Consider the following 21,208-nt stretch of genomic DNA (forward strand, 5'->3'; position numbering starts at 1 on the left):
CTCTCTTGGAAAACCCATAGCAGCCCTACAGGACGGGGGATCCCGAGACTGTCCCTCTGTCTGGGAGCAGAAAGCCTCCTCTCCCTCCCGAGGAGCAGCTGGTAGTTTTGAACCGCTGCCCTTGGGGTTGACAGGTCGATGCGAAACCTGCTGGGTTTCCAGGGTTCCCACATCTGTAAGAAGGCAGGGCTGAGGAGAGAGAATCCCCTGTAAACAGCAATCGTGCTAACGTTCCAAGTGTGAACAGTTCGGGGACCTTGCCCGGGGTAGCCGTGGCTAGACTGAAACGGACCATCTCCCTGAGAGCCTGCCTTGAACAAGGACCCCGCAACAAGTGAGACAAGCCTAGGCACGAGGGGCAGAGAAGGTTCACTCGCCCGACACCCACCAGCAGAGCTAGAATCCACTCCTGCGGCCATGCGCATTGGACCCCTGTGATGTCATAGCGTGTGTCGCCGGGAGGACTGCCACACCCACAGGCATCCGTGGCTGGTCACACACACTGGAGGACACTCTTGAGAACGCGTGCCTCTCCCATTCTGCGTGTTCACACACACACACAGACGCGTCCACAAGTATTGGCACACAGAGACTGCACACAGCGTACACACGGCTCTCTTTTACTGAGAACCCACAGCCTTTTGTAAGAACGAACCGGCCACACACGAACACCAGCCTTCGTAAGCGCCATCTCCACCCACACGTCCCACATTCACACTTGTGTGCATCGACCCTCTCACGCCTTACCTGAAGTATCAGCTTCCACGCAGCGTCCATTTTGCATGCGCACATACAAGCCCACCCACGAACACACTCCTATCTTCACGCCCAAGCATGAGCTCCTCTCTCACACCACACACTCGACTATACACCAGTACAGCTGAACTTGCAAACACGACCCTATGCGGCTGCATGCACTTGGCATCCGTGCCACCAACTCAACACGGCCACCTCGCCCCACACACCATGCACGGCCCCTGTGCGCTAACACTGCATCGTCCCTTACTAATGACAAAAGCAGTGCCCCACACACACCCGGGCGCCCCACACCACATCCTGTGCCCGCTGCTGCACACTGTCCTCATGGCCTGTGCCTGGCGCCCCCCACACACTATTCCAGGCATGAGCCCACACCCACACTGCATCTGCCCAGTACAGCCTTGGCCCGGCCTGACGGAGCTGCAGCTCTGGGAATCTGGGCCCGAGGCTAGGGGTGCTGGGGGCAGTGGGCTCAGTCTGAGGTCTGGCCCTGCCACAGCCATTTTTCAAATAGTTGGGGTTTTGGCAAAAGCCAGGTGACCGCTTGCTCTCAGTTCTCAGGCCTGAAATGCAAGCCTGTGTGTATCAGGGGTGAAATCGGATAGGCCGGGTGGGTCTTGTTTTCATGGACTCTTTGGCTTGTAGAACAGTAGTTAAGAGAGCCAGGGGCTGGGGCCAGGGCAGAGCAAGGCGTTTTTAACAGTGTTGCGTGTGTTGCTCCCTTGAAATCAGGAAGCCGCCACCTGCCCAGAGCCTGTGGAATTTGCCCTTTGTGAGGCTCAGGTTCATGTCGCTGCAGCTGACCCAAGCAGGAGAGTCAGCAGAGGCCACCTCGCAGCCAAACTGGTTCTGCGGCCTTTGGGCAGCAGAATGGGTCTCTCTGAAGCCAGTGCCTGGTCTTCCCCTCAATCCCAGCCCAGTGGACAGCCTTTCTCTGAAATCCCTAAGGGCATTTCTTGGGCCACCCTCGTGACCGCCCATGAAACTCTCGCTGCCCGCCGGGAGGGCCTTCTCCTTTAGGACTTCACTTCTACCCCCTTTGGCGGCTGAAAAACATCCAAGTTAAAGACAGTTGGGAGGGAGACAACCAGTTCCTAGTTCCACTTCAGCTACGGCGGTTTCAACTACAGCCATCATCGCCAACACCAACATGACCAGGACGAGGGCTGGGACGTCAGCAGGCTAGTGCTGTCATTGATTGAGCACGACTAAGAGCCAGGCACTGTGTTAGGTGCTTCACGCACACAGTTCTGAGCCTCCTCCTGCTGGAAGAGGAGGCAGCGATTTTCATCTGAAGTTTATGGATATGAGGAAATGGAGCCTCGGAGAGCCGGGATTGGAACCCTTTTCGACCTGCTTCCATAATCACCAGCCACAGCCCACCTTTCCTCCCTGGGCTCCTAGCCATGGATCTCATCTTACCTGGGCCCACCTGTAACTGCTGCCCACACACCTGGCTCTCTTCTGTACCAAGGGCCATCTCAAAGCGTGGCTCCCACTGGAATCCACCCATGGCCTTTGAAGCCCTAGGCCCCACTCCACCTCTCGATCCTTACCACCTGCTCTCTGTCGGAGAAGGAAATAGTCCATCTCCCAAGCTCTGTGACTTAACCCTCTCCTTCCTCTACCTTCGGCCCTCCCATTCTTACGGAATCTCATTCTTCAATGTGCATGTGCAGCCTCATGGACTCCGGACAGGGAATCCTGTGGGCTTCCACCCCATCGGGGTCTGCACAGGCGCCAATCCTTGCTGTACCACTGAGAAGTAAGTTCTCACATGGTTCCCTGCACACAAAAGTGGGTGGGGTGGGCAGCCAAGGTGGTGGCTCTGTTACATGCTAACTCCTTGGCTAGCCACACGGCCTTCTCTTGTTCCCTCCTGTTCACCTGGTCAGAACAGGAAGGGAAGAGATTTACCTGCCTTGTTCCCTCCTGTTCACCTGGTCAGAACAGGAAGGGAAGGGATTTACCTGCCTCTTCAAACCTGTCAGTGCTCTTGCCTAATCAAGCTCTCATCACCTCCTCTCTGGGCCTGTCCCTGACCTGCTCAGGCTAGATGGCTCCCTGGGCTCCCTGCGGCCTCTGGACAATTACCCGACCAAGCATAGCCTGAGGTCCTGGCTGTCAGTGACTCTGGCCCCTGTGCGTCACCCCCACTGCCCCGCCCTCCCACCCCCGAGCCTAGCACAGTGCCTGGTGCTCAATAAAAGATGAGCCTGGCCTAGAGCTGCATCGCCCTGCCCCTGCACCTCTCTGTCCCTGGCCCCCTTTTCAGCGCTGCGCATCCGCCCCTACACCTGGTCAGCCGGCCTCCCTGGCAGAGCGAGGCCCAGCCCCTCTCACCAGACAGCATGCGGCCCCTGCGGGAGGCCTCGGTGGCCAGGGCACAGGAGATCTCAATCCGCTTCTCCTGCTCCTGCAGCTGGCTCTCCGAGTCCTGGGGCACGTCCACAGAGTCCCCCTCGCCGACGGGCACCACGTTCTGCATACTGAAGAGGCACAGACAGACACATGGAGGGGGCACAGGAAGGGCCAGCTGGCTGGGGGAGCCTGCAGACTGAGGCCGGAGAGAGGGCTGGTCCCCGGGAGCTCACAGCCTCTGCTGCCTAGCAAGGCCGTTCCCAGATGAGTGGGACCCTGGCAGAACTCAAGCTGCGGGCTCTGTCCTGGGTGCTGTCAACTGAGCCCATAGGCTCAAGTAAACAAGCAGGCAGCCTCGAAGAGAAGAAATCACCAGAGACCAAACCCTCAGGCTTGCCTGATGATCTCATGTCTGGGGGCACCACACGGGCAGCATCGCCCCTGCCAGGTGCCTGGACCCGGCCTGTGTCCTGCAGCCACTGCCTCACCCTGTTCTCCCCTGGGGAGGCCCAGAGTCCCCGGTGCCTCAGGTGTCCTAGGTGGTACCAGGGTGGGCAGAGGAAGTGGAGGGCCACCTGGGTCTTTACCTGGATTTGGCAATGAGCGTCTTAATCCGCTCCACCTTCTTCTGCTTCTCCTTCAGCTCCTCGGGGCTCAGGGGAGCGTCAGGCTCCAGGTCCAGGTACCGTTCCGGGATGAGGACTTTGTCCGGGGTGCAGAGCTGCAGGGCAGGGGGCACCGAGGTCACCATCCCTACCCATGCCTGGCGTCCTCCGGAGTCGCCCCCTTCTGTGCCGGGCGGCCCGCACCTCCTTGTTGATGTCCACGGTATAGTGCTGGGGCTCCAGCTCTGTCTTACGCAGCCGGGCGATCTCCTCCCGGGGCGTCTCGTAGGCCTGCCCGCCAGGCTCCTCTGCCCGCAGGGCTGCCTCCAGGTTGGAGATGTCCACCTCGTGGATGCTGCGGTGGCGGCGCACCTGGGAGGCGGGGGAGGGGGGGCAGCACCGTCATGGCCATGCAAGGCCCCAGGCCCCGCTGCAAGCAGCACCCCCACTGCCACCTGTGGCTGCAGGCCACCCTCACCATGCCGTCCTCCCTGCCCCGGCCGGCCGATGGCGCACCTCTCCCTCCATGCTGCCTCTCCAGAGCCTGCCCACCTCCAGAGCCCTGCAGGTAGAAGCCTGTCCGTCCGTCTCCCTCGCCAGCCCCCAGTGAGCTTCAGCCCTATCTGCACAGTCAGGCGGTCCAGTCTAATCATGTCGTCTCTTAACCGACTCTCGGCATTTCACGTCACAGACTTTCTGCCCCCCCCCCCCCTCGGGTAGAATGTGCACATTTGAGGAGGTGTACTTAAAGGTCTGCGGTGCTTCAGCATTTCTCAAATTCAGTAGGAAGGAAAATGAGGCAGGTGCCTGGGGCTGGTCCCGGCACAGTCACTTAGCCCTGTGACCTGGAATCATTTCGTTCCTCTTGCTGTTGTTTTCCCAGTTGTAAAGTAGGGATCCCCATCCCCCCACTGAAAAGACCCCAAACCCGCACAGTCATTGAATTGATTCTGATTCACAACCACCGTCCAGGACGGGGTAGAACAGCCCTGTATGTTTCTGAGACGGCAACTCTTTACAGAAGTAGAAAGCCTCGTTTTTCTCCTGAGGGGCGACAGGTGGTTTCGAACTACTGCCTTTGTGGTTAATAGCCCAGCAGGTAACTGCTCTGCCACCTTAAAGGGCTCCTTAAAGTAGGGAAGGCCATTTTACACTGGGGCTACTGAAAGGATTGAATGAGTCCACCTGCAGGAGGCTTGGGAGTTGCCTGAAGCCGCGCGGTGTGGATCTGCCACATGTCAATTACAGGACACTCAAGAACAGCGGTTCTCAGCCTGTGGGTCCCTGCGCCTTTGGGGGGGAGGTCAAACGATGTTTGCACAGGAATCACCTGATTCATAACAGTAGCAAAATTACAGTGATGAAGTAGCAACGAAACTAATTTTATGGTTTGGGAGGTCACCACCACATGAGGAACTGGGTTATTAAAGGGTCACAGCATGAGGAAGGTTGAGAACCGCTGCTCTAGAGGCAGCTCATTGCCACCGAGGCAGTTCCAGCTCACAGCAGCCCCGAAGGACAGAGGGGGATGGCCCACCAGCCCGGGTTCCAGGGCTGCAGATGGAGACAGGAGCAGGCGGCCTCTTTCTCTTACAGACGATGGGCTCAAACCACGGAGCCTCTGGACCGCAGCCAAGCAGGTTAAAAATGGGGTGCCAGGGCTCCCTTAGAAACCTGGTAAGCAGAGGCTACTTCCAGGCCGTTGATTTTATACTAATCTCTCTAGTGACTAGGGTGTTTCCCCCCCTGATCATTCAATAAAATATAATCATCATTCTGTTCTGTGGGTTTGTGTCAAGGCAAAATGGAAACACTTGGTGAAGTGATTTTCCTGCCCAGTAGTGAGAAGCTACTGAGAGTGGGCAGTGTTGGCTCCTGCTAGGCTGACCCCTGTGGGCGGGCCGGGAGGACCATACCACTCTGTAGGTGGGCCGGGCGCTGGTGTCAGGGGCCGGGCTGGCCGGGAGCTGCAGGCTCCTGCGCTTCTCCTTCACGGAGCCGCTCTGGTGCCGCCGCATGCGGTCCATCTGCTCCTCCACACTCATCTTGGCCTTCCCCTCGCCTGGGAACACAGCGCTCTTCGGGCGCTCCTGCTGCAGGGAGAGAGGAGGGCTCTGACCTGGGCCTCCGCACCCCCAGCTTTGCCACTGCCCGTTGCCATGAAAATGTCCCTCCTGCAGGAAGCTGGCCTTGGATAGGTTGAATGCGCCCTGCCACTGAGTCAGTTTGGGCTTCTGAGACGGTAACTCTATACAGGAACAGAGCCTCTTCTTTCTCCTGTGGAGCAGCTGGTGGTTTCAAACTGCTGACCTAGTGGTTAGCAACTTCATGTGTAACTCACTATGCCACAGGGGCTCCTAATGGAGCCAACCAAACTCACTGCTATCGCGTCTTTCCCGACTCATAGCCTCCCTGTAGGGCAGGGTAGAACTGTCCCAGTGGGTTTCCAAGACTGAAACTGTTTGCAGGAGTAGAAAGCCCAGACTTTTCCCCGGAAAGCCCTGGTGGTTTCGAGCTGCTGACCATGCGGAGAGAAGGGCAACAGGCAACCACTACCCCACCAGGGCTGCACTGAGTTAAACAGTGGCCACCAACAAGCATGTCCACGTTCTAACCCCCAGTAAATGTGACCTCATTTGCAAATCGGGTCTGAGCAGATGGACTGAAGGTCCAGAGTTCAAGACGAGATCATCTGGATTAGGGTGGGCCTTAAATCCAACGATCTCCCTGCCACCGAGTCTACTCCGACTCATAGCCACCCTACAGGACAGGGTGGAACCGCCCCTGTGGGTTTCTGAGACTGCCACTCTATAGGAGCAGAAAGCCACGTCTTTCTCCCGAAAAGTGGCTGGTGGTTTCAAACGGCTCCCCCTGCGGTTAGCAGTCCAACACATAAGCACTGTGTCACCAGCGTTCCTTAAATGCAAGGACAGGAGTCGGTGTAGCAGGCAGGAAGGAAAAAGACACCCAGAGAAGAAGTGCCAGAGACGAGAGAGAGAGAGAGAGAGAGAGAGAGAGAGAGAGAGAGAGAGAGAGAGAGAGAGAGAGATAGATAGAGAGAATGTGTGTGTGTGTGTGTGTGTTTTTGTTTTTTAAAAGAAATGCCCTGATGGCCAGCAACCCTGAGAAGCAGGAGAAAGGCATGGCATAGAGTCTCCTTCTGAGCCTCCTGATGGATCCAGTACCCTAAGGCTTGGACTTCTGGCCCCACAGCCGTGAGGCAGTGAACTTGTGCTTCTGTGAGCCCCGAGCTGGTAGGAAGTTCTTATGGCAGCTTATGAAACAAACACAGATCCAGGGCTGGGGAAGTGAGGTTCAATGGGGCAAGCAAAGTGTTAATGGTGCATTATAGCAAATGTGCACAGAGAAAATGTAAGGAAAGGTTTATTAAGCATAAAAGAAAAAGAACCAGTATTTGATTTAGGAGGTTCTCAGACTATACAGATTTTTGAAATCCCAGAATTAGGAAATTCGCTGTTGAGAAAGTGTCTCCCGGAGTGGGCCAGATGTATCTGGACAACTTCTTGCTGCAGAGATCCGCAGGTCCAGCCTCAGAAGCCGGGGTCAGAGACGGGCTGGGTCCCCGTGGCATACACAGGAGACCCCACGTGGTTTTTAAGAAGGGTAGAGCGGTAAATAGAGATGGAATGAGCAGGAGTGGCTGGGCCTCGGTAGTTGATAGGCGTGGAATGGGTGACTAGCGAAAGTCAGCTGCAACATGCGCTCTCCCTCCACGGGACAGTGGGGGGACGTGGGGATGAGGGTCCTGGGGTGCTACAGCCGCAGAGGCAGAGTCGAGAGGGGCAGATGGAGCCCGCAGCTCGAACAACCCCAGCATCAGAACATTATTCTCAGGCCTTGAAACTCCGTGGCATTTCCTATGCTAAATTTTGAACTTGCTTGGGATTGGCAATCCCTTTCTTTCTTCCATTTTCTCCCTCTTGGAACAGGCTGTCTATCCCATGCCTGTTCCCTTGTTGTATTTTGGAAGCAGACAACTTGTCCCGGGTCCACTGGTGGGGATTTTGCCCCGCCCTGGATCACACGTACAGCTGCATGCATACTGGCTGTGGATTCTTTCAATCGTGAGATTTGGGGCTTGTGAGTCAGTGCTATTTACATGAGATGTTTGACTCACAGTCCATAGTGTCCTAGGTTGAGATTTGAAGGGGGTGGGGGGCATTGGAATGGGATCAGTGTGTTTGCCCCGTGGGAAGGGCAGACTCTAGGGTATAGATCAGAGGGCCCTGACTTCCAGGCCCCGTAAAGGTGGGCTGGTTTGAGAGAGGGTCTTTGCAGCTGTTTTGGAATTGAGCTGCTCAAGCAGAGACTATCGGGGATGCAGGTGGGCCTTACAAGAAGCAGACGACAGCCCGGGGTAGCAGGCACTGTGCAGACAGCGGCGAAGAGAGGCGTGAGGTGGAGATGTTGGTGAGTCTAGGGACACACCATGGACTGCAGGCAGCAAACACCAGAAGCTAGGAGAGGGGTTCCCAACAGATGGTCCCTCAGAGACCCCTGAAGGAACCAGCCCTTCTGCGCGTGGCCCCAGACTTGTGAGCAGAAGTTCACATTGCCGGAGCCTCTCCGTTTGCGGGCCGTTGTTACAGTCGGTGACGGAGACTGAGCCACGGCCTTGGGTCAGCACGTCAGCCTCTGACCACTGAGGCTGGCTGCAATCTCTCCTTTGCCAGGCACAAAGGTGCTGTGTGCCCCTGCATGGCTATCATGCACGCTTTCTTTGTCCCTTGCTGCGTCTCCCTGAAGGAGACGTTTCTGGTGGGGCTGTTGCCTCTCCCCTACTTGTCCAGGCTCTGGGTTCCAGAGCCTTGGTGGCTGACAGATGGGTCGAAACAGGCCCCTGGAGCCTGTGTGTACTTACCCGCGAGGCCAGTCCATTGGTGAGCCCGTGGGCACTCCTCCTCACCACTGCTTTGGGGGTCCCCTCCTCGTCAGCTGGCGACTTTGTTCGAGGGGGCACAATGCCAACTGCATGGAGACAGAGAGGCTGCTTCTCAGAGAGAGAGAGAGAGAGAGAGAGAGAGAGAGAGAGACCTGGCCCCAGGCAGGTCCCGCTCACTGGGCATGAGCTGAATGAGCCCTCAGAGCCCCCCCCCCCTTCTCCCGGGCCCTGATTTGAGGGAAGAGGGGGCAGGAAATACCTTTGTTGAGAGCTGCCTGCTTGTCCGCCTCCACCTCCTGCCTGGCAGGCACAAGACTGATGTCTCTTGGGGTGTCCAGGGGCGATGCCTGATGGGGGTCTTTCTTGCTCTGCTCATAGTTGGCCTTGGGCTGGAAAGAAACAGATGAGAAGCTGGTTGATGCCTGAGTGGCTAGTGGGCATTTGGCCCCTGGTCATGTGTCTCTGGTTTACAATGGGGTAAGTTCAAACCCTTGGCGACACAGGGCACAGGGAAACACTACCTGCACCACTTGGGAAGGGGGTGGGGATGCGCCCCCTCAGCACTGGAAGGCTGGCCAGGGCGGGGAGAGAAAGGTCTCAGTTGCCCAGTTGAGGCAACTGTTCCTCCACCCAACCAGCTCTCTGAGCAAGCACTGGACAGCACAGGGTGGCTGTCGGTCAGAGTCACGGACCAGCCCGTGGAGGGGACTCCAAGACCAGTGGTCTCTCCAGCTCCCAACTAAGACACGATCAAAGAGGACCCAGGGAGTCTGGGAACCAGAATTTGGGGGGAAGGAAAAGGGCAGTTTGATTCATGAGCCCAGAAAGGGCCTCAGGCATCCGCCAAGCAGTGCTTCCTCATCGTACAGCCGGGGAATTTAAGTCTCATTCAAGAGACTGGACCAGAAGTCAGAGACTTCGGTTTACAGCCCAGCTACACAGGAGCCCTGGGGGTATGGCCAGGTCCGCGGTGAACTGCTAACCACGAGGTCAGAGGTTCAAACTCGCCAACCGCTCCTCAGGAGAAAGATGAAGGCTGTCTGCTCCCAGGAAAGATCGACAGCCTCAGCCACCGTCCAGGGGTCACTCTGAGTCCCAGTCGCCTCCGTGGCAGTTGGGCACAGAGAGGACAGGTAAGTCTGCAAAACTAAGGTAAGCCCAGCTGCTCCGCCCACCTCACCTGGTCGACTCTCAAGGACTGTACATATTCATCAGGCGCTGAGGACAGGTGGAAATCTGGCTCTCCCTAATTGCAGGCACAGGGCTCTTGCTACTCATTGCATAACCTCTTCTGAGTCTAATTTTGCACATCTCTCTGGAATCTTGGCGAGGGATCCAGGCGAGAGACAGAACCAGGAGAGGGGAGAGATGAGCCCCCGCCCTTGCACGCCAGGGGTTCCTGTGGCCTGGAGGGGGCCGCAGACAAGGCTGAGCACAGGAAGGTTGGGGTCGGAGGTGGGTAAGACAGGAAGGGACTGGGATGGCCCTGGTGGGGTCATTCCATCTCAGCTGGCTGGTCAGGCTGACAGAGGGCAGAGGTGCGGCATGCCGCCACCCCCACCCCCAACCATCGGCTGCCTGCGAGCAGGGCAACAACTCATGTGCCCATTGCCCACAGAAAGCAAGAAAGGGGAAGGAGAACCGGCGTGACTTGTCTCCACCATCCCGCTCCGTAGCCCAGGGGTCAGCTGGGGGTGGGGTGGTGGTGGTGGCAATGGCTCCTTAGTACCCTTTGCCTGCATCCCTGCCCCACCCTCCAGGAACCAAGGGTGCTGGGTACCTGACCCCTGGCTGGCTCGCCACTGCGGTGCCAGGAAGGGGAGTTGGGGTACGGCCAGAAGCGGCTTTCACTAGGGAGTGGAGGGACGGTGGGAGGAGACTCCAGGGGGACGTAGGCTTTGGGGAGGGGAGGCCGAGGCGGGCCAGGTTCCTGAGGCAGAGAGAAGCCAGAGCGTTAGGAGGAAGAGAGCAGCCGCTGTGAGAACAGGAGAGATCAAGGTTAGCAGGAGACAGACGACAACACGGCTGGGCCAGGGTGGGGCTCGGGGCCACTGGACTCCCACCCTGGGCTGGATGGACCAACAGCCCCACACCTAACCCTTCACCTGGCCTTCAGGGCCCTCCTCCACTCCCCTGAACCCATTCCTCCAGAGCTTTCCCTCGTTTTCTCATCGTGGTCCTGGCCCGCATCCCCACCCCCTCTCTGGGCCCCCACAGTTCCTCCTGTCGATAGCTCTCTTCTCTTGCTCCTCTGAGACCCAGGCCGCCTGCGCGGTTGGGGCACAAAGAGACACGGCACAACCTCCACTGAGTCAGCATTGTTCAGGCGTTTCCACGCAATGACCGGTTCCTCAGGTTGCGTGGCCATCACCGGCTCGTCCTGGCTGCGCCTTCCACATCCCCAAACAGAAGCACATGGCATCCCAAGCAAGGACCCCTCTTCTCGTCAACGCTGCCTCTTCTGGTGACCCCCATACGCTCTGGTCTCCGCACATTCATCTAACCTTGTTCTTTTCATGTGCGCGAGACCGCCCAGGGTCTGTCCTGCGGGGTCCTACTCATGTGCTCCGGTCTTCAAGGTCCGCACCCACGGCCTCACCTCTCAGGCCTGTGTTTCTCGTGATGGCCGAGCAGTAGTGCCCAGCGGGTGTACCGACTACCTTTTACACATCCATCCACCGATGGACAATTAGGGACCTTCTACCTTTGGGCCACTGTGACCAGTGCTGCATTCCCCGCCCAGGTTCAGTCCTAGCTCTGTCTCCTGTCACTGACTTCCCCCCGACCTCGCTCTTTGGACCACCAGGGCCCTCTGGCACCATACTGAGACATGCAGTGCCAGGCCACATAGCTGAGCTTCTGGGCTGCTTGAGGGAGAAGCTGGGGCCTCGTCCCCACCCCGCCCCCCGGGAGAGACGCTGGAGAAGAGAGGTGGAGATGCGAAGGAGCAGAGGGGACAGCTGGAGGCAGGGTCACAGAACTGGGGGGAGGCTTGGGGGTGAGAACGACTCACAACAGAAAGCCAACGTGGCACTGTGGCACCGCTGGAGACAAGAGACCCCAGGGCCTCAGACTACAAGTGGTTTTCGGCAAAGGAGTATCCTGCCCTCCCCTCCCCCACCTACCTTCTACTCCAGCTTCTCTGCTTACCTCATTGGACCCGGGCTTGGTGGGGGACCCCTGAGAGCCAGAGACCAGTGAAAAGGGGCTCAGGGGGCTGGTGAGGCTGGCGGAGCTGAGCGGGCTGGCGGGGCTGTTGGAACTGTAGGTCGCAGAGGTCCCCAGTCCTCCTTGGAAGACAGAGAAGCAGGGAGAGATGAGGGCAGGAGTGGGGGCCAGGCTGCTGTAAGAGTGGGCGCCATGGGGAGGGACAAGCCAGTTCCAGGGCTGAGGGTTTGGGGGCCGGTGCAGAGGTCACAAGCTGACTGTTGTGTGGTATGCCGGGCAGGGCAGGGTGGCTGATGGACATGACAGTGTTGCTCTAAGCCAGTGGTTCCCAACCTGTGGGTCACGACCCCTGTGGGGGTTGAAAACCCTTTCGCAGGGGTCGTCTGATTTATAACAGTAGCAAAATGACAGTGATGAAGTAGCAACGAAAGTACTTTTATGAAGAGCTGTCTGAAAGGGTCTCGGCAGGAAGGTGGAGAACCGCTACTCTAAGCTGGAAGGAAAGCCAGCCTGAGATTCCCGGGCTGCAGCGGGATGCCGAGCCCAAGAGCCCAAGACCACGGAGCACCTGGGCCTGGAGGCCCAGCTAGAGGATGGAGCTGGTCCAGCTGGTCTGGTCCGGGTGTGGGATGGGGAGTCCCACCCACCACCTAGGAACCTGGGGCCTGGGGAGGGGCCGGTGGGTGAGTCAGGGGTGGAGGGCCTAGAGGCTGGCAAGGAGGCGCCCACCTCTGTGCTTGGCCGTGTCGGTGCCCCGAGATGGGTTGTTCTTCCTCAGCCCCTCCATCACATCCTGGATCCGCCAGATCTCCTTCTGAATCTGCCGGCTGAGCGCCTCATTCTGTAGCAGCAGTAGCACAGAGCCCGTCAGGAACACAGCCCACTGCACCCCGGGCCTGCTCCCTCAGCCCCAGCACCCAGCTCTGCACCATAGCCCCCGGGACCAGCAGGAGGCAGACACACACACACACAAACTCACACATACACGCATACTCACTCCTCACTTACACTCACATATACACACGCATTTGCACACTCTCTCACCATCACCCATGCACACACTTTTTGCAGAACAGCCCTCCATTCATCCCCTGCATTCCCGATGTCTAGTGAACAGAGTTCTGGAACTGCCCGAGGAGGGGACTCTGCTGTCACAGCCAAGCGCCCCTTGCGATGAATACCGTGCCCTCAGAACCAGGAGAGAGTGGACGGCCCTCTGCATCTCACAAGGGCACAGGCTGCTCTGAGCCTGGGGGCTCCTCTAAGTGGATGCTTTATGGCAGCCTCGGTCCTGGGGAGGAGCAAGAGCTTCTGGTCCCTGAGCTTCTTCACACCCCAAAGGCCCTTGTGTACCTTGCACCCAGACCCGAGCCCTGCTCAGGGACTCCTGAGTTCCACTCTCTGCACAAGGACGGTCCTTTAGCTGGGCTGACGGCCTCACCCACAGGAACTCCCTGCGGCTGCAGGGCCACCCCTGGAGTCCAGAGTAGCAGCGGCCAGGCCACTTCAGAGACCAAGCGGCGACACTGCCCCAGACCACCTGCTCTGAAGGAGCAGTGGGACCACCTGTGCTCTTCCTGGCAGTGCTCTCCCACCTCCTGAAGCACCTGGGTGTAAGGTGAGGCTTGGCCACGGGCCACAGGGGCACCAGGCCTTTGTTTCACGCACCCACTGCAGAGCTAGGGTGGGGAGTTTAGTACATGGGAGGGCAATGGGAAGAAGAGAGGGGAAGCCAGGGCACTGACTGCGTCTCAGAGATGGGGCTGGTGAACCAAGTTAGAGAAGCAGCGGGGCCTGGGTCCAGAAGGGGCAGGAGCGAAGACAGCGAATGCCCCAGGGGTCAACGTGCCCAGCCTCCAACTCAGACCTCCACTCGGCCCCGTGCCATCCTCGCCCTGAGAGGAAAGTCTCTTTCCTGGCTTGACATCCTCAGCTCTCAGCTCTCCCATGGCCGCCTCTACTATCTGTGCCTCCGTTTGAAGAGAACAGACACTTGCTCCGTGACGTAGCGCCAACGCACGCTTGTGGGGGCAGAACTGGGGCCCAGCGGCTGCTTTCTCGGCAGGAGATCACCAGACCTTTCTTCCATGGCACTAGTGGGTGGACTTGAACCGCCGCAGCCAAGCACACTCATGGTTTGCACACCCAGGGCCCCGGATACACCCACACGGCTAACCTCAGCCTTCCCCTGAGCTCCTTCCCCGGGGAACTCACAGAACTCAAGAACCACACATCCCCCTCACCCCGAAACAGACTGTCTGTTCTCAGTGATCCTCAGCCTTTTCTCCAGTCTCATGACCAACTCCTAGTTCCAGCGGGGCAGCCCTTCCGTGCTGAGGAAGGAAGCCAGGCTGGAGGGGAGCAGGGCCCGGACCACACACTGACCAACCCTCTAGGGTCCTGGCGCCCCTTCACCTGGATGTCCAAATTGAGCTGCTCCCAGAGGTCATCGTGCAGGGTGGAGACTTCTGACTCCAGGCTCTCATACTCCATGGTGCTGTTAGTCAGGGCCTGCGGAGGGGAGGGGAGAGGGAGGGAAGGGGAGGGCTGAGGAGGCAGCCTGCATTAAAGCAGCACCCTCGCCCTAGGAAGGGGCCCAGAGAGAGGTGGGGACAGTGGGGGGCCAGGGGATTGGGGCTCAGGGCTGAGACACTCGGATACAGCATCAAAAACTGGCCTTATACAAGGGCAACAGCAACGGCCTGTGCCCCCACGCCCCCATCTCCTTTAGTGGGTGATCACAAACCCAAATAAGGACCCTCTCTGGGTCTGTGGACAGGCCCCATAGAACCCAGCTAGCTGCATGGCGTCGATAGTGATACCCTACTGCGTGTCAGGGCAGAACTTCACCCCACAGGGTCTCTAGAGGCCCATTTTCTGCAAGTTGACTGCTAGCGCTTTCTTCTAAGGTGCAACTAGGTGGGCATGGCACTCTGACCTTTCTGTGTAGCATCTACTGTGCTTTAGTCATGGGCACACACACACACCCCCCCCCGCCGGCCCTGCCCAGGAATGCCCACTCTCCCTTTATTCTTCCCATGCTGGAGGAAAAGGGGGGGGGGGCGGCAGACAAAGCACGCGGCCTGAAGGGGATGCCTGCTCTCTGAAACTGGAGACCATCCCCTTTCTGGGCCACCTTTCCCTGGGCCTGTGCGGCTGACTCTCAGCGCTATTACCCATGCAGCATGGGCTGGTGAAGCTGCCTGTCCCTGCCAGGAAATGGCCAAGCTGGCAGCCTTCCCTGTGGGACCCGAGAGGACAGAGTGGGCTGCAAGGTGTCTGAGCAGCCATGGCCATAAGCGGCCTTGTCTTGAGGCCGCCCTGGAGGACTCGGGTATATGTGGGAGGGGAGCAGGAGGCTATGCTTCTCCCTCTGCAGGCTGCATGATGGGCTCTGCTGTGCACCCCCGCCCCCACCACCAGGCGGAAGGGTCTGGGAGGGAGGGGCAGGGCCGGTTACCGTGGTGGCCTGAGACAGCTCCACCCGGATGTTGATGAGCTGGTTCTGCAGCGATTCCTTCTTGTGCAGTAGCTTCTCCGGGTACGCGGGCTGGCTCCCAAACATCTCCAGCTCTTGGTGGGTTCCCATCAAGGCACTTTCCAGGCTCTCCTGGGAAGAGCGGGAGGAGCCAGCCGTGAGCAAGTCATCAGCCCCCACCCCCATAACCCCACTCAAGAAGCCTGAGGGGCCACCGGGCAGTGTGGCAGGCAGTGTGGCGGAGATGGACCTCACGCTGGCTGGCTACGCCAGCTACGGGAGCTCCAGCTGTGTTGACAGAGGCGGGGTGGGAATGGAAGGGGGGACTGAGAGAGCAGCTGAGGACCCACTTCAAGCCACAACCCAATGGCCCACTGGTTGACGGAGGCCGCCCTGGCTCTCACCTTCTCTGCCCGGAGCTGCTGCACCAGCCGGTCCTGCTCCCTCACCACCTTGTTCTGCTCACAGAGTTTTCCCAGCAGCTTCTGGGGTCCCGAGAGAGGAGAGGGGAGAGAAGGGGTGAAGGGCTGGGACTTGGCTTGGCAGGGCCTGGCCTCTGGATGCTCCCACTTCTCCCTGCTGAGGGCCCTGGGCCTTACCCTTGATCGTGGGAGGAACCTACTCGTGTGGGCTCCTGGGAGCAGGTGAGTGGGTCTCCATTGGGGGAGGGGAGACCCAGCCAGCTCCCATTAGGAGGGGAGAGGGGCTTCCTCTCTGAGGACGTGAGTAGGGGGGATCAGGGGAGAGGGCAGCAAATGCATCATTAGGCTCTGGCAGCCTTAATCCTCCTGGGGGTTCCACTCACAGAGGGTTGGGGAGAGTGAGGGAGGCATGCCTGCTGGGTTGGTGAGGGTCAGAGGACATGAAGTCTTAGGGCAGTGGACAGTGTGAGCTGGTCCCTTCTGGCAATGGGTGCTTGCTCTCCTATGCTCCCTCTGGCCCTCAGGTCCCTCCAGGGTCCGGTCTCCTCAGGGTGAAACCTTTCCCAGACCTTCAGAGCAGACTGCCACCCAGGGCCGGGCACTGGGACTCGGGGAAAGCCATGCCTTCTCTTGGGGGCAGACGTGTGCTTCTCTGTACCCGCACTTCCATTCAGTCGGCCTCCCTCACATATTTCCCTTTGTCCTTCATTTCTCAGCCACAGCTCACCTGAGGCCTTTTAACTTCCGCCCCACGACCTGGTTGTCCCTGACTCATCAGCCCACGGGCTCTCACGCCCAGAGCTTCCGAACACCCCATTGTCAGTCCCATTTATTATGTATGAAAGTATGCTGCCACCTGCTGCCAGGTGGCGTCCCCCACCCCCCACCTTGCTGCTCCCTGAGGGCAGGGGTGGGACCAGTCTCTTCTCCTTAGGGACCTGAAAGGCCTAATGCCACCGCTGGGCACAGGGTAGCCTGTGTGAGTTATCTCCCCACCGAGTCTGGGACCCTGGGACCCGGGAGATAAGTGGATAACCACAGACAGCCAGTGTGGGAAGCGGGGGAGGAGGAGGAGGAGGGAGGAATCAGAAGGTTGTCTGCAGGTGAGGGAGGACAGGAACCCCCCCCCTCAAGAGGAGACAGGTGGATGGAGGAGGGAGAGCGTGGAGGAGTGAGACAGCAGGAAGATGGATGGACAGAGGGGCATGGAGAGTGGCTCTTACATCTGTATCTTGCTCATTTAGCTTGTAGGTGTGGACGCTGTCCCGAAAGACTTCTGGGTACGAAGGAACCTGAAGGAACACAAGGGTGGTTACCTCAGGGGGGCCGGAGGAGGGCATGGAGGCTGGCGAACCCAGACTGCACTCTTGCTCCCCGGCTTCCAGAGACCATGGGCTGCCATCCCTGGTGGCTTCCATTCTAGGGACCTGAGCGGAAGTCATTCTTCCCTGGCTGGGAAGCTTGGGGGTGGGAGTGGGGGGTGTCTTTTCAGCCAAGATGCCGTCCCACTTGTCCTCTTGTCCTCGGCTGGTTCTGGAGAGACCTGCTCTGTGCAGGACCCGTGTCTCCTCTCCCCCGAACCCTGGGATCTGAGAGGGACATCCCAGCCGTGGCACTTGCAGATGGCATGCTGGAAATAGCCATAAGGACAGCGGCCAGCCTCCTGGTCATTTGGGCCCGGATGTGAGAGTCTGAGAGCAGTGGCTGTCAGACACCCTGGAGAAGCCTGCTCTGGGGACAGAGCATGAGAAGCAGCTCGCACCTTAACCAGGATGGGCCCCAATCTCGAAGCATGTCCGGATCTGGCAAAGGCAGTCTAACTTGGAAGGCCCAGCCAGTACCAGCAACACCTTCTATCCACCTGTGGGCCCCACCTCCCACCCCTGACCCCCTCAGCCCTGACACTGATGGTCAAGAAGACAGCAGACAGACAGTCAGAGGCCTGGACGTGAATAAGCCAATCTGTGGTCCCCAGAATGACATGAGATGTTGGTGCCGGCTTTTTTTTTTTTTTTTTTTTGGCGGGTGGGTGGCGGTGGGGGGTGGACGGACGCCTGGAAAATGGGCCTTGGGTTTATCCGTGAACATGAAGAATGAGGAGGCACAGTGGGGTGAAGGAGAGAGACAAGGCCGAGGCAGCCTCTGGGAGGCGAGGCCTGGCAGGTGAGTTGGCTAGGCGGAGCAAGCCCACTCGGGATGGGTTGAGTGGCCATGCACAAGCAGCTGAGATGGCATCCACAGTGACCATGCTGGCTGCCAGGCAGAGGTCTTACTTGCATGAAGAGTTGGGCCCTGGGGGAAGAGTTTTCCACCATGCGGTTCACCATGCTGATGAGAGTCTCGCTCTCACTCATCTGCAGCAGAGGGAGGAACGCACGATTCAAACTCAGACGCACGCACACCGCCCTCCTGCACAAACCCGCCTGTGCTGGTCTCCAGGAAACACGAAGGGTAGCTCCTTTCTGGAGCCTCCGGTGCCCTCTGTACGGCCTCGCCCAGCTGGGCCCCCTGGCAACTTAGCTCAGGGCCAGCACTGAAGCTGCCCACGAGGAGAGCCCCAGAATGAAGCTGCGAGGCCACCGTGCAGTCAAGAGGCCCCTGACCACTGACACGTCCCCTGGGTGCTTGGCAGTTAGGGGGCTCGCGCTCTTAGGCCAGGATGATTGCTGCCTTTCTCACACTGCGCTGCTCCCAAGTCGTAGGGGCAGTCAGAAAAGGCGGAGCTTCCCGAATTTGAATTCAGTGAAATCATTTGACAAGAAAACCCCAACGCCCGCTCTGGCCAGATCATCACCAACAAATGGGGGCAGGCCCCTCTCCCTGGGCCCTGCCCAAGCCCTTGGTGCTAGAGTAGGAAGGATGGCGAGGCAGGGTTTCCAGAGCTGGGCTGGAAGCATCCATGACGATCTTGGGTGATGCTAGCGAGCGAACAAAGGGGCCAGACCAAGCAAGTCATGTTAAAGGGACGTCAGCTGTCAGAACACTGCTTTCCATGTGTTAGTGTGCTATCTCAAGGGTCAATAGGACCACGAGGGGGAAAGGCTATTTGTCAGACTACAAAACAAAGGAAGAGAGAGGCCGGGGAGTGGGGTGAAGAGGGAGGGGGGTTGGGGAGGGAGAGAGGGGTGAGGCAGGGAGAAGGCAGGCCAACCAACCATCCAGAAATGCCGTCATTTCCCCGCTGGCTCCAGGGCCAGGGCATCCCAAAGCAAATTCGATGGGGGTGCCTTGGCTGTGTCCCTTTAACTTGACTGTCCCAAGGGAGAGGGCAGCAGAAGGCAGTGGGGTGTGCATGCGGTGAGCAGGTCTTTTGGGAGGGGAAGTGAGCGAGGGGAGGGAAGGGAAGATGGAGGCGTCTTGGGGAAGACCTTATAGGGGTCCCAGGGAGGAGCTCCCTATGTTTGCTGCCCCTCTTGAACCAATCCTGGTTGGACCCACACTGCCCTTCCTTCCTCTGACCCCTTTTAAGCAGGAGCCCCCACTCAGCCGGGGCTCTACAGAACATCAACAGTTAGGTCCCATGTGAAGTGCGGTAGCATTTTTAAACGCTTTCGTAAGGTCTTTATCCCGGTTTTTTACTATTTTTTTTTTGAACTATGGCGATTGAGCCAGCTTTTCAAAGAGCCCTTGCTCCATGAGGTTGACACACTCTTTGTAAAGGAGTTAAAAGACACCAACCACATTGTCCATAAGGACCCAAGCTCAAGTCTATTTCTACCTTCTTGGGTTCTGTGTGTGCATGTGCATGTTTATTGTAAGGGGGGGCAGTTTGCATATGTGATACACATGTAGATGGCGTAGTGTGTGGTATACATGTGTGTCTATATTTACGTCTGCTGTCTGTGCTTGTGGCTATGGTGCATGTGTGTGCGTGTGATGTGTGTACAGTATGTAGAAAGGTACATGTGTCCACAGAGAGGCAGGAACCAGGCAGCTTGACCAACACACCAAGCTTTGAGAGGGCAAGGGAGACATGAGCCCTTTCTGGGCGCCCACTGATCTCGCTCCCTCTTGCAAACAAGCTGGTCCAAAGCGACCAAGGATCCGCAGTGTGTGCACCTCTGCTCTGCTCCCGCCCTTGCTGTGGCTGCGGGGACTCTCAGTGCTGCCCCTAAGGAGTTTCCCTGTGCCACCTGCTGCTTCTCCAAAGTGGAGGAGAAGGTGTGTGAGAAAGCTCTGCACTGGGAGCGATGCTCCGTGAAAGACTGTGAGTTTGGGAAGGAGGAAACTTCTGGCTGCTATCGCCATCCCTTCCACCAGGCCTGCCGAGTGTCCTCCTGCACAGTCTCACGGAGTCTCCCAAGAGGCCTACGGGGAGAAAGGGCAGGTTCTACATGGTTTGCTTCAGGAGACAGAACACAAAGACCCAGAGAGATGAAATGACACTTCCAGTCCTTGTAAGTGACAGAGCTGGAACTGGAGTGCCGCCATGTACCAATGGCTTCTAGATGCTTCTCATCATGCCCACTAACTTTGTAAGAATATGACCCCTTATCTAGGAGGGGCGGCTTTTGAAAGGTTATTTCGGAAGCCCCGAGATCAATGGCCTAGCTCCTCTTTGAGGTGTGAAGCCCCCAGGAAGGGACCCCCCCTCCCCCATCTATCTTAACTGAATGCTTGACTAGCCAGGCATTGTGGATGGAGTTGGCGGTCAGTCGGTGTCCCCCTGGGGTGGTGCAAACAATTAAAGTACTTGACTACTAACTGAAAGGTTACAAGTTCAAGTCACTCTGAGGTGCCTTGGAATAAAGGACTGGTGATCTACTTCTAGAAAAAACAGCTATTAACAAAAAAAGCACAATTCTACTCTGACACCCACAGGGTCATCATTAGGCAGTATCAGCTCCATAGTAATTTCTCTCTCTCTCTCTCTCTCACCACCCACATAGGCCATAGGCAGAACCTGACCAGGAACTGGAAGCAGAATGTCTGAGTCCTGACCCTGTCACTTCCCGGCACAGTAGACCTTGCTTCCTGCTATGTAGTAATGCCTCCCTGAAACCTAGGGGCACAGTGATTAAGTGTGCGGCTGCTAACCCAAAAGTCAGCAGTTCAAACCCACCAGCTGCTCTGCCGGAGAAAAATGCGGCAGTGTGATTCCAGACTCCAGGCTTGAAAACACGATGGGGTAGTTCTACTCTGTCCGAAAGGGTCATAATCAGTTGTGATCGACTCGCTGGCAGTGAGATGCCCTGGTAGTACTGTGGGTAGGCATTTGGACTGCTAACTGCAAGGTCAACAGTTCAAACTCACTAGCTGAACCTTGTGAGAATGATGAGGCTGTCTGCTCTGGTTAAGATTAGTCTCAATATCAAAGTTTAAATTCTGAACACTCACTTAGCAAAAGGCTATGGATGGCAGTGGAAGCCCCAAATTCATTTGTGGGGTCCACACATAGATTAAGCCTCCCGTGAGTCCCCGCTGGCCATTGTCCAGGGAGGTGAACGGCCTTGCTCACAGACAGGGAGCTCTGTAAAGGCCATCGTGGCAGGTGGAGTCAGGTCGATGCTTT

The 21,208-nt window shown here is 57.9% G+C and overlaps 1 protein-coding gene across 2 annotated transcripts in view; it reads right to left on the reverse strand.

Annotated features, from left to right (window-relative positions):
• The window catches only part of PLEKHA6 (pleckstrin homology domain containing A6), an 86,930-nt gene that overhangs the window by 5,352 nt on the left and 60,370 nt on the right, over positions 1–21,208 (reverse strand). Inside the window, exons 12-24 of one of the 2 annotated variants that reach the window (XM_075529245.1) lie at positions 17,970–18,050; positions 16,920–16,988; positions 15,679–15,759; positions 15,257–15,406; positions 14,212–14,307; positions 12,526–12,637; positions 11,779–11,918; positions 8,888–9,017; positions 8,608–8,714; positions 5,642–5,818; positions 3,930–4,097; positions 3,708–3,841; positions 3,103–3,248 (exon numbers count right to left, since the gene is read on the reverse strand). In XM_075529245.1, the coding sequence (XP_075385360.1) occupies positions 3,103–3,248; positions 3,708–3,841; positions 3,930–4,097; positions 5,642–5,818; positions 8,608–8,714; positions 8,888–9,017; positions 11,779–11,918; positions 12,526–12,637; positions 14,212–14,307; positions 15,257–15,406; positions 15,679–15,759; positions 16,920–16,988; positions 17,970–18,050 (1,591 nt within the window). The remainder of the gene's footprint in view (positions 1–3,102; positions 3,249–3,707; positions 3,842–3,929; positions 4,098–5,641; positions 5,819–8,607; positions 8,715–8,887; positions 9,018–11,778; positions 11,919–12,525; positions 12,638–14,211; positions 14,308–15,256; positions 15,407–15,678; positions 15,760–16,919; positions 16,989–17,969; positions 18,051–21,208) is intronic. The other variant, XM_075529234.1, reaches the window with a different exon arrangement.

The sequence above is a fragment of the Tenrec ecaudatus genome, chromosome 1, assembly GCF_050624435.1.
Source record: "Tenrec ecaudatus isolate mTenEca1 chromosome 1, mTenEca1.hap1, whole genome shotgun sequence".
In the NCBI taxonomy this organism is placed as follows: Eukaryota; Metazoa; Chordata; class Mammalia; order Afrosoricida; family Tenrecidae; genus Tenrec; species Tenrec ecaudatus.